The sequence below is a fragment of the Mastomys coucha genome, unplaced genomic scaffold (genome assembly GCF_008632895.1).
Source record: "Mastomys coucha isolate ucsf_1 unplaced genomic scaffold, UCSF_Mcou_1 pScaffold16, whole genome shotgun sequence".
In the NCBI taxonomy this organism is placed as follows: domain Eukaryota; kingdom Metazoa; phylum Chordata; class Mammalia; order Rodentia; family Muridae; genus Mastomys; species Mastomys coucha.
The window spans coordinates 70,449,812-70,468,291 of record NW_022196898.1 but is presented as its reverse complement, the minus strand read 5'-3'; the positions used below and the strand labels follow the sequence as shown (position 1 = coordinate 70,468,291).

At 39.7% G+C, this 18,480-nt stretch overlaps 1 protein-coding gene across 2 annotated transcripts in view; it reads right to left on the bottom strand.

Moving 5' to 3' along the window:
- Window positions 1-18,480, bottom strand: part of Pde5a (phosphodiesterase 5A) — a 134,654-nt gene that overhangs the window by 75,469 nt on the left and 40,705 nt on the right. For both annotated transcript variants that reach the window (XM_031375340.1, XM_031375341.1), the window contains exons 4-7: window positions 10,927-10,998; window positions 9,092-9,181; window positions 3,335-3,472; window positions 719-786 (exon numbers count right to left, since the gene is read on the bottom strand). In XM_031375340.1, the coding sequence (XP_031231200.1) occupies window positions 719-786; window positions 3,335-3,472; window positions 9,092-9,181; window positions 10,927-10,998 (368 nt within the window). The remainder of the gene's footprint in view (window positions 1-718; window positions 787-3,334; window positions 3,473-9,091; window positions 9,182-10,926; window positions 10,999-18,480) is intronic.

Sequence of the window (18,480 nt, the reverse complement as noted above, 5' to 3'; positions counted from 1 at the left end):
CTTTTAAGAGGTAAAAAGTATGATAAATGCTTAACAATCTCTGGTTCCTCATCTTGGTGGATTTCTGTTCTTTAGAACATCCTATCATTTAAGAGAACAATAATGGTTTTTGGTATGGTTTAAAAACAAATATTAGTATGAACATTTAGTAGCTTGCCCTAAGTCCACCTCCCAATCTCCAGAAGGCACTTGCCAGATTGGGATAAGTGCCTTGGATCCTCCATCTACAAACACAGCACACACTTTTCAAAATAAAATACTATTAATAGAAAAATGAGCACACATTTAGAAACTGTGGAAAAGAACCTAATGGAAGATCTGATTTGATCCGGCCAGCGAGGGTACATAGATTTCTAAGATTAGGATCGTAGGCCTCCTGCTGTAATTGCTCTCATGGCCAATTCTAACTCAGAATAGATTTACAGAAAGTTTGCCAGGAAATCTCCAATATTTCCAGATATGCAAACAGAAAAATGTAACCGAAGAACAGTATTTGTGGGTCTTAGCTGAACAAGTTCGTAAGAACAGAACAAGCCTGTACCAATCAGAGTTCTGCTGTAAGAAATAATTCTCTGGTCAATTAACACCATAGAAAGTATGCTAAGAAATAAACTCATCTTTGCAGGGCAAACAGCCTGTCACCTACACCTTAAACCAGGCTAACAATGCACTTCTTCGCAGCGCGCTCTTCTTGGGAGAGTCACAGAAGTTACTTTACCTTGATAACGGATCGGAGGATTTCTCTACTTCCTCACACTCCATGTGAAACACACGAGAGAAAGAGTCCTGCAAACAGGGTGACAAACATCATTGAGACATGTACAAAGCCATGGAAACCACACACAAACATACACACACACACACACACACACACACACACACACACTGTGCAACGCTAGGGTGCCAGTGCACAATAGTATTTCCCTTACTCTTGGACCAAATGGATCCAAGTGCTAAATTCACAACATCCTCAAAGATTCTTTCTATTATTAAAGGCTCACATTGTTTCTGAATTTACCTGAAGAAAGCTTTTGAGTATATCCTTCTGCTGCTAGTAAAACTCGGGCCTCTTTTTATGCATATGTCCATGTGTGTGTGTGTGTGTGTGTGTGTGTGTGTGTGTCTGCGCACGAGTCTTCATGAGTGTGTGTGAGTGTGCATATGTGTTTGTATGTGTATAACTGTGTTGTTTATGAGTATGTGTATATGCAAGTGTGTGTTGAAGTGTATGCATGTGTGTGTGTGAGAGAGAGAGAGAAAGAGAGAGTGTGTGTGAGAAAGTGTGTGAGAGCGTGTGTGTGAGGGAGAGAGTATGTGTAAGAGTGTGTTTGTGTGAGAGAAAGAAAGAGAAAGTGTGTGTGTGAGTGAGAGAGTGAGAGAGAGAGAGAGAGAGAGAGAGAGAGAGAGAGAGAGAGAGAGAGAGAGAAGGAAGGAGGGAGGGGGCCAGAGGACCACCTCTGGTATCATTCTCAGGAATGTTGTCCCTATCCTAGAGCTCACCAGTTAGGCTGACCTGATGGATTGTAGAGCCCTAAGGATCCTCCTGTCTCTGCCTCCCAAGCCATGGAGTTAGTTCTAAGCTTGCCCCAACATTTTGGCATTGCTATGTGGCTTCTGATAGCAAATTTGGATTCTTAAGCTTTCAGAGCAAGGACTTCACTCTCTCAGCTATTCCCCAGCCCATAGAAGTCTTTCCTAAAGAGATAAACCATCTAGCAATATTTAACAAAGAAAATAAAACAATTATGCAGACTTTAGTGATGTCAGGAAATAGTTTTTACCTTATATTACAAAACAAAATTCATATTGCTCCATGCTGTACATACAACAGAAGGAGGAGAGATTGGAAAGAAAAGCATAAGGCCAAGAATGTATGACCTGGGAATGGGAAAGCCAAGCATATTTTGAGGGAGCTTACATTTTTATTTTTACTCATATTGAAGTAGTTTTAATCCATAAATAGCAGTAATATCAACTCAACTAATTTCTTTTCTAAACCCAACAACTCATTTTTTCAAAAGAGGTCAGAATATATTCTTGGCCACACTGTCGAGCTGAGAGTCACACCACACTGATCTAAATCAACTTGTCGCCCTAAGAGGTATTACCTGTTAAGAATTCCACCAAATGTTCATAAAGTGAGACTGAAATTTTTAAAAGTGAATGCTTCTACAGAAAAACTTTAAAAATTAAATGCTAAAGAACAGATTTTTGAAGGAAAATGACAAATTGGTATACTGAATTAATGAATTCTGATGTGAACTTTCAAAAGCTAGCAACTATCTTGTAATTGTTTTATATTAAATATTTTAGAGGTGGATAACAACATAAAATAGTAGCTACCTATGAAAATACTGATTATTATTTTGATATAGTGAATTTTTTGATACACTGTTAATAAGAATTTTAGACTAACCAATGCATCCATTCTAACACACACATTAAGAGGATAATAAATTGTCTAAATATCTAAGCCAACTAAAAATTTAATACGACTGAATGTCTTTTAATACTCTATTCCTACCAGAAATGTCAACTCAGATATCCTATACAAATTATAATTGACCTGTCCAATGATAGTGCTATTCTTTCTTCCAGATAACCTACCAATGAACAGTCTCCTCTCAGACCACAGAAGAACAACTGCCACCAAAAGGAATGATCCACGGTTCAGAAAGTGGGGAGGGATAAAATCTGCATTCATCCCCGTGGCAGGCCAGCGGTCTGATTCTCAGGCAAACTCTAGGCAGACACTCCGTATATAACACTTAAGCATAAGTATCCAGCCCTGTGAGGGTGCTCCTTCTCTCTCTCACCAGGGAATGTTTCCCAACAATAGAGATAAACAGACTAAAAAATCTGTGGGTTAGAACAGTGGGTCCTTCCCTATTGTCCGGAAATGATGTAGGACTTACAGACTCCTTTAGTTCTACACATCTCCTGCCTAGGCATTCGGCTAATTTTTCTAAACAATTTCTACTCCACCCATTCAGAATGGGAGTCTACCTGTTTTAGATACTAAAGCACCACCGTTGTTAATGGTTTGGTCTGCACAGTACAATCCAAGTTGTTCCCCCATTCAGGGTGGCCACAGGCAGTGGGTAGCACAGAGAAGAACCCCATGGTTAGTGGTGGGACACTGAAGGCTCTCGCTACCCTCACCTCCAACCCACTTCATAAAGAGTTCACCCTTGTACTGGTTTTGCATCTATATTTATATGCACTAGGAGTTGGGGTGGGCTTTTGAGGAAAAATCACGTTTGAAATCAGAACGTGCTTTCAAGGAAGAGACAAGTCTGTTTTGCCAAAACGCAAAGTCCGTCTCGGTACTCACGGGACAGTCTTCATCCACGATGAAGATGGTGCAGTTCTGCACCTGCATGAAGGAGATGATAGTGGCAGCTATCTTCTTCAGAATGACCTCTAGTGACTGCTGCTCTTCGAAAATTAAGCTAGCAAGGTCAAGTAACACCTGGACGAGAAAAGGTGACAGGTCATGACGGTGCAGAGACTAAAGCCACTCGGTGGGCTAAAGGCTGTTTACGAACACGTTCACTCGACTCTCGAATCCACATCTGTGTGGCTAATGCCACCCTGCACAGATCACAGAGGCAGTATGGTAGAAAGATCATGGGGACCTAGACTCATGTAGACAGTTCCTAATTCTTCGCAGTAGTTGGATAAGCCAGGGCAAGTTTGTAAGTGTGTAGTTTTGGACTTTTGTCAGGATAATAAAATATAGTATTTACAAGATGTGTTGAAGAGTATCTACTGGATGGTGAAAGGTTATCGTCTTTGCAAACTTCTGAGAACGGGCCTACCTACACTGTTAATATTTCATAACGTTCAAAGGAAACGTTTTAAAACTCCTCCTTCCCGTCCCTCGACTCTGGTCTTTTCAGTGTTGTTCTTATTCTGCTGCAGCCTGCCTAGAGAAGCCCCTGATTCATCTCCTAGGGACTGGACCTCCTGTTGCGGATCCAAGACACCCCTCCCTCCCCATAAGTCCTTCCTTCTAATTTATCTCCATTTTTTTGTAACTCCCTGGTGGCATGCAGAACAGATCTCTAACGGAGCAACAAGAGCTACCATGCTTGGCTAGGAACCAGAGTGGGAAACAGCAATCAAAAAACAGAACACCCACCGAATAAAGACAAGACGGGACCAGATAACTACTGCAAGAAACATGTTAAACATCATTATTCTAGATACCTCAGGGCAAAAATACAAAAGAAAAATAATAAAGGCCACAGGTCTCCACCAGATGCCAGAAAGCCTATGATACTAACCCCCTCAAACAATTTCATGAAGAACAAGACAAGGATTTCAAACAGCAATTATAAATATGTTCAAGGACTTTAAAGAAGATAACACTAAATTCCTCAGTGAAGATTGTGAAAATGCAAACAGATGAATGAAACAATGAAATCATTCAAGACCCAAAAGTAGAAGTAAACAAAGAAATGGAATCACTAAAGAAAACCCAAACTGAAAGAAAACTGGAAATGAAAAGCTCTGGATGTCATCCAATACCTGAGGGGTAAACCTCACCAACAGATTAAATAACATGGAAGACAGAATATCAAGTCTTGAAGACAAGGTATAGCTCAGTCAAAATAAAATTAAAAATGACTACAACAACAAAAACCAAGTTCAAACCATCCATGGATTTTGAGACACCATGAAAAAAAAAAACAAGAAGAAGAAAACAAACAAGCAACAACAACAACAACAAAGATAAGTATTGGGGAAAAAAAAGAAGAAACAAAGTCAAAGGCGCAGTGAATATTTTTTAACAAGATCACAGGAAAAAAATCCCTATATCTAGAGAAAGACGTGTCTGTGAATGCAAAAGAAAGATGCCTCGTTGAGAAGGTGTGATCTCTGTGGTTCAAAAGCCCATGCAAGACCCAGTCTATCTGTCTTTCTGTGTGTCCTTCTGCCTCTCTCTGCCTGTCTATCTCTTTCTGTCTCTGTCTCTCTCTTTCTCTGTGTCTCTCTGTCTCTGTCTCTCTGCCTGTCTGTGTCTCTTTTTTCTGTCTTTGTCTATTTCTGTCTCTTTCTCTCTCTGCCTGTTACCTATGGACAGGAGAGGAGGTGCTCGCTTCTACTCTCAGCTACCTCCTTGCATCGTGCCTGCCCGCACGCCACCATGACTAATCTCCTGAAACTGTAAGCCAGCCCCCAATTAAATGTTTTCTTTTATAAAAGTTGTATAAAGTCATGGTGTCTCTTCATAGCAATAGAACAGTAACTAAGACAAACATCTTGCATCCTTTCTGACCACCATGGATTAAATCTGGATATCAACAGGAGAAATGGCGGAAAGCATACAAATTCATGGAAGCTGAACAACTTGCTACAGAATGAAAATTAGATCGAAAGAGAAATCAAGAAGGAAATTTAAAACTCTTTAGGAGTGAAAGAAAATGAAAACACAACATTCCATACCTACGGGACACAAGGAAGGCAGCTCCAAGAGACAAATTCACATAGAGGATCTCATAACAATGACTTAGCATCACACTAGAAAACTAGAAAAATAATAATAATAATAGCCACAGAGAGTATACTGGAAGAAGCAGACTCATGCCAAAAATCAATAAAGTAGAAACAAAAACACTACAAAGAATCACAGAATAAAGAGTTGGTTCTTTGAGAAAATTTACAAGACTCACAAACTCTTAGCCAAATTAGCAAAAGGACAAAGATATACACAAATCAATAGATTTAGAAATAAACAGGGACATCACAACTGATATTGATAAAGTCCAGAGAATCACAGAATATACTCCAAAAAGCTGTCTTCTACCAAACTGGAAAAAAAAAAAAAAAGGAAATGGATAAATTTCTTGATATACCTGGCCTGCCAGAGTTAAATCAAGATGAGATAAATAATTTAAATATACTCATAATCTCAAGTGAAATAGATGCAGTAATTTAAAAATCTCTCAATTTAAAAAGGCCAGGGCCAGATAGGTTCACAGCAGAATTCTACCAGACTGACAAAGAAGAACTAATGTCAACAGTACTCAAATTATTGTGCAAAACAGAAACTGCAGGAACATTGCCTAATTCTTTTTACAAAGCCACTATTACAATAGTCAAAGCCCTGCAAAGATCCAACAACAACAACAACAACAACAACAAAAAAAAACAGATCAATATTCCTTAAGAACATAGATGCAGATATTCTCAATAAAATGCTTGTAAATCATATTCAAGAACACATCAAAAGATCACCCACCATGATAAAGTGCCTTCCTTCCAGAGATTGGTTCAGCATTTGTAAGTCAGTAAAGTCATGCTCAACACAAATATACTCCAGGATAAACACCACATAATCATTTGATGCAGAAAGGCCTTTACACAATAAAACATCCCTTCATGATAAATTCTGAGAAGGTGGGGAGGTGGTGACGCAAGCCTTTAATCCCAGCACTTGGGAGGCAGAGGCAGGCGCATTTCTGAGTTTGAGGCCAGCCTGGTCTACAGAGTGAGTTCCAGGACAGCCAGAGCTATACAGAGAAACCCTGTCTAAAAAAAAAAAAAAAAAAAAAAAAAAAAAAAAAAAAAAAAAAAAAAAATCCAAAAAAAAAATTCTGAGAAGGTTAGGGATACAAGAGACATAATGCGACACAATAAAATATTTATAGCAAGTCCACAGAAGATATAATCATAAGCAGAGAAAACTCAAAGAATTTCCACATTTTAAGTTGTCCACTCTCTCCATAACTATTCAATATAATGCTTGAAGTCTTGGCTAGGGAAAAAAAAAGTGAAGGAGATCAAGAGGGTATGAATAGAAAAGGAAGAAGTCAAAGTATTTTTATCTGCAGATGATATGACTTTATGCTTAAAAGACCCCAAAGAACCTACTAGAAGATGTCTACAGCTCATAAACATCTTCAGCAATGTAGCAGGACACACAATTAACATGTAAAAATCAGTCACCTTCTTATAAACAAATAGCAAACATACTGATAAACAAATCAATGAAATGACACCTTTTGTAATAACTTCAAAAAACAAATGCCTTGGAATAACTCCAAACAAGTGAAAGACTTGTGTCATAAAAACTTTGAGACACTGAAGAAAGAAACTTCAGAAGATGTAAGAGGATGAATCTCTCTAGCTCATGGCTTGGTAGTATTAATATTGTCAAAAATAACCATTTTACCAAAAGCAGTTTACAGATTCAGTGCATGCGCGCGTATGTGCTTCTTGTTTTCTTTTATTGTTGGGGAGATGAGGAGGATGTGGGAGGAGTTGAGGAAGGGAAAGAATATGACCCAAATATATTTTTTGAAAAAAAAAAAAACATTTTAAGTTCTCTCTGAGCTTCTGGTTGGCATGAGAGTCTTTGCAGATTCTCACCAAAAAAAAAAAAAAAAAAAAAATTACATCATGAGGGCCAAAAAGTTTTCTCCAGAGGACTTGCTGCATGAGACACCATTCATTCTAACTGTGCTTGGGAAGACAGGATTCAGTAAGGTGGACTCGGGGAAGGAAACATTTCAGAAAAGAGGGAGTGAAATGAATTATGGGAGCACACGGCTCAAAAGGACAAACAAGGAGACAAGAATCCTTATGAGCAGAGGTGGGCCCACCAAGCTTCATGCCTCCAAGGGGCGTGGACTGGAACCCCGCAGGAGGGATGTGGTGTTATTGCAGCTGTGTTTGTAAAATTAACTGGACTAGAACGTGATGAGATTAGAGTAGGAGAAAGGGAGAATTCTCCGGTTTAAGAGCACTGGGCCTTCCTTCCAATTTTTTCTTTTTTGGTGCTGGGAATTGAACTTTGGGCCTCACCCATGGTAGTCAAGGGGCCTGCCATTGAGATAGAGTACCAGACACAGCATTAATTCTGAAAAGAGAAAATAGAGTGTGGAGAAGTTTATGGACTACAAAGTCATAAAAAAAATGATTACACAAAATTGAAGTTTTCCTTAAATCTCCAGTCTTAACCAGGTGACCTGACGGGCAGGCATAGTAAGAAGAGACCTTCTTTCACAAAACTGTTACAGAAACAAAGCCACAGATTACAAAAAGCTTAGACATAAAATTATAAAAGACAATATAGGTCCTATTGTATATGTATAGGCCCTATATGTATGACAGAGAATACACACAAATCATTTGTAAAGAGTCAAGATGCTCATCAGAAAACCGATGACCCTTAAAATCAGAGAACCTCAGCTTTCCAGTTTACAACTTCATGCCAACCAGAGGGGTGCAATGGTAAATCAGCTATTTTCATACACGCAAAGATTCACAGAGACTACCTCATCATCAATGCTGTCTCTTACACATTTAACTAAGAACATGCAGGGGCAAAACAGGATTTAAGTGAACAAGAAGTTGAGAGATCCAGAAAATAGAATTTCCCTAAGAGAAGCATGGTGGAGAAAGTTCCACGTGGCTGTACGCACATCAGGCACAGAGGGGACAGGAAATATGGGAATCCTTAATTTAGACATCGGAAGAAAAGAAGAACTCTAGGAAATGTGTGAGAGAGTTGAGTGTGTGTGAGGGGCAGGGACAGAAGATTACAGTAGAGTTCCAAGAAACAAGGGCGGGACTTAATATTGGAGGAAATCAAAAGTTATATAGCAAAAGCAATACAGATACATATATAGCATAAATAAGAATTAGAACTAACATAAAACTTAAGTATAGTTCATCATGGCTGTAGAGCAATATGTATATTAGCAACTTCAGCAATAAATAAGAAAAAAAGAGATTCAGATAGCAGATCTAAGAAATAGGATTGGGGAAGGATGTCAGAAAGACCAAGGATGCTAAAGAACTATGGAACAGAGGGGTGGCTACAGTTGAAGAAGAGCCGCTAAAAACATTATTCATCTACATCTCTGATGGCAAAAACCACTGTCTAACAGTGATGGTGCTTTTGAGCATGGAAAATGGAAAAGGAAATGACCATCAGAAAGAAACAGCAAAAATGTTTACAAGAGCAGGTTGTGAGAATTGAATTTTAATTGCTTGCCTTCATAATTTGAATAGAAACTTAACAATTTTTTTTTTTTTTTTAAAAAAAGGCTGCCTTGATCTCTTTAGAAATGACACTCACCTGATTTCTTTTGTTCTCCAGCAGTGACGTTTCATAGAGCTGAGCATTGTGAAGAACGATACCACAGAATGCCAGATAGGCTGCAAAGTCCTAGAACAAAGGACAACAACCAGGTTGGAACCGCCTGTAAAATTGTCTAGAAACACTGCCTGAAACATAAAAGTACTTGTGGTTGAAGTAAGCGTGAAACACCTAAATGTAGATGCTCGCTATGTACAAAAGTAGGAACGGATATAAGCTAAGTATTAGCCAAAGGGCACAGATAAGAAGATGACTGAGCATTCGGTCTTATGTTATATGAGTAAGAGGAGAGGCGTTAAAATGGTGCTTGTGTATGGAATCACGATTTTCTCTATATAAGATTTGGTGTAGATTGGATATGACACTAAGATACAAACCTGTAAGGGCGCAAATAAACCACTCATAATCATTATTGCAGCAAATGAAAACTCAGATATTTAAGAGAACATTGGCTGTAACAAGTTAGGTGTTACGTAAGGCTGCAAGTATTAGTTAAAGTACATCTTTTTAACATGAATCTGAATCCTTATTACACTGCAATAGGGTGATGTGCTCACGGCTAAGTTAGTGATTAGAGCAATCTTTTAGATGGCATGATTTATCCACACATGTGGATATATTTTGTCAAGATGTGATACAGTCTAAATATTTATTGAGAGCAGTTTTATTCCAATGGATTATATAAAGAGAAGACATAAAGTTTATCTGATCATCATGCTTTCCTATCATGTGTCCAGGTGTAATTAATAGCATAGAAGTATACTTGCTCTGACTTTAAAAGGCACTTCCTATGGTTTGGATCAATTAAAACATGAGGGCTAGCCTAGGTGTCAATACTGCTATATAACAGAATCACAAGTAATAGTCTCCTTTGAATATCTTTTGAATTAAAAAAAAAAACCACTGATTTATTTCCAGAGGAGCAACATGCTAGCAATGGCTTGGAGCAGTGGAGATGCCATGAGCTATGACAAATGTATAATACATATTTAATAGATAAAACTATTCAGTCTCTGAAGAATGAAGGTACAGGAAGACCTAAGGGTAAGCAGGAATGGAATCTTATCAGTATGGAATGTTTTTCTTAAGACTTGGATGGGAACCGTAAGATAACACTGATTGCTCTTCTCTCAGAAGCTGAATTCCAATAACCCACCCTGAATTTACACCTTGGCACTCCTGTGTGAAGCTTACAAAGCTAGGAAATTTGTTTAACTAGCAGGAAAAGTGCTGGGTACGGGGCTTAGAGAAATCCTTTTTCCCCCTCAAGGACGAATGTTTGTACAATGAGAACACTTAGAACACAGAGGAACCCTTCCTGTGCACCCAGCTAAAGGGGAGGGCTGGCTGGTAGCTCCATGAGGGGAGAACACGGGGTTCCTGATGACTCTCAAGCACTCTCAGGTCAGACAAGACTCAGCTGAAGACAGTCTTCTAAAATTCACATCATTTTTTTTTCCTCTTAAAAATATTTCGTTGAGAATTTCACAGATGAGCACTGTAGTCACATCCTTTCCCTCCCACCCTCTTGCCTCTCCAACATCTTCCATGCCCCCATTTCCTTAATCATTACTGATGCACATACATATACGCATGCATGCGCACACGCACCCAGCATGTGCACATGCACCGAGAGCACAAACACACACACACACACACACACACACACACACATCCACACAGACGTCCATACCTCTCACTAATTTTTTTCAAGCAGCCATTTCAACAATGCCTTACTCCAGAGGTCATGTACTATAGAGAGACTACATCTCTCTAAGCTGACATCATGCCAACCTCTGCTTTTCTTACTTTACCTTTTCATCTTTTTCAGTGAAGGTCCCACCATTTCCTGATTTCTTGTTGATGGCCTGAGCTACACCGACGACCTATGATAAGAAGAAAAAAGTGGCACTTTTTTTTCATTATCTTCAGTTCCTCAGAGTGAATGTGCTTACAGCGGATATGGGCTGTTTAAACGCATGAAGCTGCAAAGCTAAAACAAAACTCCTGAGTCCAGTCTTTCATTTTTATTTTATTTTTTTAAGTTTATTTATTTATTTCATGTATATGAGCACACTGTAGCTGTCTTCAGACAAACCAGAAGAGGGCATCAGATCCCATTATAGATGGTTGTGAGCCACCATGTGGTTGCTAGGAATTGAACTCAGGATCTCTGGAAGAGCAGTCAGTGCTCTTAACAGCTGAGCCATCTCTCCAGCCCCAGCCTTTTACTCTTAATAAGGGTAGTAATATTCCTAACCCAAACCTAATTTCCTAAAACCAAAAATTTCCTAGAGCCCAAACCTCACTGGACTTTGGATCTTTATCTTATAACTAGATTAAGCTAGCGGGTAACTGTGTCTTAAGTAAATATTCTGCATACTTTTCTGGCACACACACAAAAAAGCAAAACAATCTTTTACATTTCCAATGAAATATATAATTAAACAAACATTTTACATTGATTTCGACTATTTCAAAGAGGCTCATTCACTAAAAATGAAGCCGGACCTAGCGGCCAGCTACAGAGGAATGCAGGCGAATCATTAGTGCGCAAGAATTTCTCGTGCCGGAATGTAGCTCAGCTTCTTTTGAAACTCTGGCCTTGAAAATTATTTGACCTTCAACAGAATTATTTTTGGGAAAAGAAGTTATTAAAAAACCAAAACAGGAATTAACAGGAGAAGCCTACTTTCACATAGGTCAGAAGGAATTCGAAAGATAAACTGTACTTAAGTTGGCCAAGCTAAACTTGGACCGTAAGCCTTGAGTTCCACAAAAGGTTTAGAACGACTTGGAGAAGCCTCGCATCACTCTGCTCCGGGGGCTGTTTCTACTCGTTCAGTTCCAGCTTCAGGTTGAGGAATTACTTCAAGTCAGTAACGACTTACAACTTCAGCTCCCTCTAAGTAAGAATTCTACTGCTTCGTTCTTTTCCCAGTTTAGTCTCATCAAGATAAACCATTTCCCCCCAAGTGCTCCCACTTTAGGAAATGCGGTCTGAATTCTGTGTGGGAGGCTCATCTTTCTTTGTTCAGTTCGTTCTCATTCTCTACCTACAAGAAAATGATACAAAGTTCGGGAGGGCAGATCAGAGGAGGGAAAGGTACTGTCTACACTGCTTTGGTTTTGTGGTTTGCTTGGTTTTCCTCTCCTTTATTGTATCATAAAAGAATGATATACTTTTTTTTTTTAAGAAAAGAGAATTACTCATTTGTCCTAACTACCTTTGTGGCCCTTGGTTTGACTCGCCCTGACTTTCACAGGCCCCTTGTATACTCTTAAAGTCTCTAGATGCTCTAAGCCTTACTGACAAATGCTGGGGAAAGGTTTTTGGCTCAGGTCAAGCATGTCTGGTTTATAGCTAGGGATTTTCACTGCAGACAGAACTGATGGGGCCTAATGGAGCAATGCAAGTCTAACCTGATTTGAAGTTCATTCATTTATCTGTTATTCAACGAGTACTAAACTGCCTACTAAAAATCAAAGAATAATTGATGGAGGAAAAGGGTACCCGGAAGGAGTTCAGAGTTCAGTGGGCAGAGAATGCAGAAGCAGTATGCCTTGTGGTAAGTTTTATGGTGCAATTGCCCATATTGGGGGCATATTAGCGGGGCTCTTCTCAGAAAGTACACTTGAAACGTGTTCACACAAAACCTCAGTTACTTGCTGGGCAGTGGCGGCACACGCCTTTAATCCCAGCACTTGGGAGGCAGAGGCAAGCGGATTTCTGAGGTCGAGGCCAGCTTGGTCTACAGAGTGAGTTCCAGGACAGCCAGAGTTACACAGAGAAACCCTGTCTTGAAAAACAAAATAAAACAAAAACCAACCAACCAAACAAAAACAAACAAAGAAAAACTCAAGTTACTTAAAAACTGACCCCAAATCAAGTTAGAGTAACCTTTTAGTCTATCAGTATACTACCATAAATTTGACAGTGAGGTAAGTCAACATTAAAGTCTTCAAAAGAAACAAAATCAGCTGTTCAACTCCGAAATTAAGAGTTATAAAAGCCATAGTGTGATTGGATGAGGTCGTTGAAATCCATTGTAAATGGAGCCAATGTAAAGACTGGCCATTTGGATCTCTGAGTTCCCAGATTACAAACTATCAAAACTATAACCTGGTCAGTGAGCTATACAGTCGGTGTCCGGGCAATGACTGGGATAGCCAGGGAGACCTACAAGACAAGAAGGTGGGTGGCTCAGGGAACATCAATACCCAGAAGAAAAGCAGACTCAAAATACTGCTGGCCCCACGGCGTTCCTGGTGTCTTCCATGTTAGTATCAGAACACTTGGAACAGAGTTTCCTCAGAGGACACGTGAGGGTCCCTGGGGCTCTCCCTTTATTAAAATCTGTGTTCCAATTTTCCCCTCTCTTTTCCCTTCCTCTTTCATTACGCCCTCCTCCATCTCTCTCTGGTTTCTTGATTGAGACAGAGTCTCTCTCACTCAGTATGCTGGGATACCTTTGACCTTGCAGCAATCCTCCTGCCTCCACCTCTCCTATGCTATGCTTGCTGGCATAAGTCTCTGCACTTTTCCGTGTAAGTTTTAATTTACAGTTTTGACACTCAGGGATATTTATCTATAAATAAGCATTATTTGTGACAATGACATTTAAAGTCTTCTTTCTGGTGGAAAGAAAACTATCTTTGAAGCCATACTTTCTTCTGTGTCCTTTCCTTTCTCTCTTACTTCATTAGATACTGGAACCTAGGGCCCATCTCTGAAGGTTTAGCTTGAAAGGTAAATTCGCCCTGAGCAGAGTGGGTGTTGCCTACTGTTCTGTTTGTTTGGTGATTTGCATGATACTGGGTGAGAATTTGAACTTGCTACCTGGGGGGTTGGGGGCGGAGGACAGGCTTAAGCAGAAGGCAAGCTCTACCATTGCTTGTCATGACTGCTGATGGAGATGAACTCAGCTCATGGGTAGAATTCCACAGATGAGCCTTTTCCCAGAGTTCACTGTAAGCTCACTGGCTGCCACCGCAGCATGGACTCTCCTACAGTCCACAGATGCCACTCACACACTTCATTCTGTCCACACGGAAGCTCAGACACTGGGAGCCCATTTGGCTTTTGGAAGCTCAATTTTCTTACCTTGGATCCCCGGCTTGGCTTCAGACATCTATTGGTCCCCCGCCCCAAGGCCATCTCCCTTTTGAACTCATTTGTATAGTTAAACCTTGCTTCTTGTACCATTTGATCCTGGACTAGTTTGTAGAATGCTAGGATTTCTACATCAATTTTGTCTTCTTTGTGTCCCCTTATACCAAAGGTTTTCTATTCGGTTGGACTCAAGAAGCCACAGGGAATTAGTTCCAGTTTCCTGCCATTCAGACGCCAAAAATTTGAGAACAGTAAGCCCCTTCATATAAAATGACATATAGTTTGAATCCAACTTACACATACCCCCCCCCACCTCCTGTCAGTCCCTGCTAGGTTGCTTATAATGCACAATGCACAATGCATCATAAATGCTATCTTAGTAGTTGCTATACTGTACTATTCAAGGAATAATGAAAGAAAAGGTCTGTATATAATCTGAACAAACCAATTTCTCCCAAATATGTTTATCTGAAGTTAGATAAATCCATGGAGGCAGAACCCATCCTTACAGAAGGCTGATTATATTTAATTTCTTCTAATGGTAAAGAAAGATATGTACTTAGACAATTTCATAGAATGAGTTATTCCAACAATAAGTTACTCATATTCTGTGGTACCCAATGATTTTTCTACTACTAATATTGTAGATGTAAATGACAAGTTTGTTGTTGTTGTTGTTGTTGTTGCTTTTGTTAGGATTACCACATACAACATTAAAAATTGGGCCAGTGAGAGCTGGCGAGATGGCTCGGCACTTAAGAACATTGGCTGCTCTCAGAAGACACAGTTTGATCCCCAGCACCCACAAGGCAGCTCACAGCAATTTGTAACTCCAGTCTCAAGAGATCTAACACCTGCTTCTGAACTCTGAAGGTATCAGGCATAACACAGTACACAGACACACACACAGGCAAAACATCTATACACATAAAAATAAATTAAAAACAAAACTAAGCAAGTAGCTACATGTAGCTACTGTACTCCCACAGGACACATCTGTACTCCCAGCACTAAGGAGGTTGAGGCAGGAGGTCTGCTAAGATTTCAAGGCAAACTTGGGCTACACAGTGAGTTCCAGGTCTGACAGGTCTATACAAAAAGACCATATCTCAAAAATAGATAAAATGGTGGATGGGTGGGTGGATGGGTGGGTGGGTGGGTGGGTGGGTGGATGGATGGATGGATGGATGGATGGATGGATGGATAGATAGATAGATAGATAGATAGATAGATAGATAGATAGATAGATAGATAGATTCCCCCTCACCAAACCAACCAAACATACACCACGTATTTCTCTCAAGAGATTACTAGATCAAAGGGGGAAAGTGGGGGGGTGTTCTTCCACCTTCAGAAGGATGACATTCTAAAATCATCAAGGAATAAAGCAATAGGTTAAGAATAGACACTTGGGACTATAGCTCAGTGGTAGAATAGTTGTCTACCATGAACAAGGCTCTTGGTCAGTCATCAGCATCAGCAGGAACAAAAGAAAGAAAAGGTATAATTTTGTCTAAAGTCACACAGATAAAAGACATCAGTGGCCTGAATTTCAACTGCCCAGAGCAAAGTCAGCATCCTCTGCCTTCCTTGTATGCTTGTCAAAGATTTCCCTCTAGTCTGCTAAGGATTGCCCTTTGAACAAATTGGTACACTTTCTTAAGATCAAACAATTACTTTGTGGTTAACTTTGTTGTTATTTGTTTTTTGAGACAAAGTCTCTCCTTAATATATAGCTTAGGCTGACCTGGAACTTACTATGTAGCCAAGGTTGGCCTGGGAGTGTTGATCCTCTGGCTTCCTGGTCTAGAGTACTGGGATTACTACATAGCTTTAAATAGCTCTCAGAGACAGCTTCTATTGTGAGTATAGGTTCAGGCTTCACATTTGAGTCAAAGCCACTATGAATGTCAGAGCACTATTGGGAAGCCCGTGTGCTTGCTGCCTACCCCAGACCTTATGGAATATGTTTAAGCAGGAAGGAACCTCTATTTTACAGGCAATACCCACAGTGTCAACAGACATTATGTCCCACAGGGCTGAACGTTCTCTAGGAACGACTTGAGTCTCTCTGAGTGAGCAATGTGAAATTCGACAGCTGGTCATGTCAGGGATAACCCATCACTGTCACAGAGAGCAGCCCCTTATTCAATAAGCAGCTAATCCCAGACATTTTCTGCGGTTACTTAACAGTCTCAATACATCTCCCTATTTCATTTCCCAGCGGAAACGCCACATGGGATCAGATGACACAAGAGAAATGGAAGAAACTTCAAATCCTGTCATCCCAACCCCTGGCCACATAACCACCTCAAGAAAACCAGAACATGGCAACATAATGTAAATACGACAACAGTAATACCCAGTATTATCAACTTGTGGAGAATTCACCCAAGTGCTCTTTTCAAAATCCCACTTACTCTGTAAACAAATGAGTTTTTTGGAGCCATTTCTTCCCAGTGCAAAGCGAGCAACATGCATATGTTAAAATTTTTCCCATTAATAAGAAGAGAAGGGTACAGGCACTGGCTAGTTTTCTTGTAAATACCCGACAAGAAGTAACACAAATGGACGGCGGTTATGGATGCGCTGTGATAGGGAAATGTAGGCAAATATTATTAACCCTTTCCTCCCCAAATTGCTCTTGTAAGGGTGTTTCATTACAACACCAGAAAACCTAAATAAGAACACATCTCTTTGTCATGAAATTCAGCCTGGAGGACTAATTTTCTCTTTATTGTAGAGAAGAAAGTAGAATTTTAGATGAAGTTTCAACATAATTCTTCCTGTGATGTAGATCTTAAAACATAGTTGGGTTAAAAAGAAACATGAGTCACGGAGCTGATGAAGGACATTCCCTATGACACTTTAGTTCTTAGCATACAGATGCTAAGCACCCACATCTATTGAGAGTTGTAATTTTATTGATCATTACTGTAAAATGTGTGAAAAATCTCAAAAGCTATCTACAGGTCTAATCATGCAGCTTCAGGTCAAATATTACACAAAGTAATTCCTTATTCTTTATTTGCAACTGGTTGCAGATTCCTAACACTCACCGCTGAGGACTATATAAAACTCATCAAAATTAAATGTATGAATGACTTATAAGATTAAAAACTCCATACCCTCCAACAAACATCAGAATGGTTAGAGAATGTACCGATGAAGTTGGCCCCTCTGCTGAATGAAGGGTAGCATGAACCAAATTTTCTAAGCATTCTAAATGAGGTCTCATTTGAGTGCTAGAGCACCCTGCCGATGGGATCCTCATGTCTGAATTGTCTTTTCACTCTGGGTCTGTGATGTAGATACAAAGTTCACCTATTAGACTATTCTTCATCTGCTATTCTTAGGACACGTCCCTCGCCCCTTGGGAAAGTGGTTACCTTCTTCTCTGAAAGCACACTTGTTTATTATCTAAGTGCTAATGTGGAAAAGGGAAGGATCATCGGCATCTCAGCCTCCAGTCCAGAACAAACAGAAATCGCTCCCAGCAAGTCTATTTTGTTTCTAAAACAAACCTACAAGAAAGAGCACTGCAGGGGAGTAAGCTCAGGGAACAATTGTTTTTAAAAGCTGGCCAGCTCTTTAAGATGACTAAAATAGACCCGACCAACTGACAGTCCACTAATAGACTTTGCCGAGTTTTGTAATGATATTTTCCTTGGAATTGAAGGGTTAGAGGTATACCACACTAACATTTTATTTGTACTGAATCTCCTTGTCAAATCTAAAAAAAAAAAAATCTCCGCTGTTAATGATGGGCATAGATCACCAGATCTTCAGTCTCTACCTTCGTGGTGCAGCAAGTCCTGACACGCGAATCATGGGAGCAAGTGTTTCCTCCTGAAAGGTTGAGGGCAAAGACACAGATGAACACAGCAGCAGGTTCTCGGCCTTGCTCTGCAGAGTGTCAGCTCCTTGGTCCAGCATTTTATGTGAATGCTGGATCCATTTAACATCCACCTCATACAGAATTGCTCTTAGGCATAAACCCTCTCACTCCATGTATTTTGCTTGCTTCTTTTAAAAATGTATAACTGTTATCATTATTATTATTATTATTATTATTATTACTATTATTAGCTTTTTTGAGACAAGGTCTCTCTAGGTAACCCAGGCTAAGTTTGAATTGATAATCCTCCTGTATTCGCTTTTATAACACTGGACTTACTTATTTTCCTATTTATTTTTCATCTCTTTTACTTAGATCAGTATCTATCTATAGCTATATACATATATATATACATCT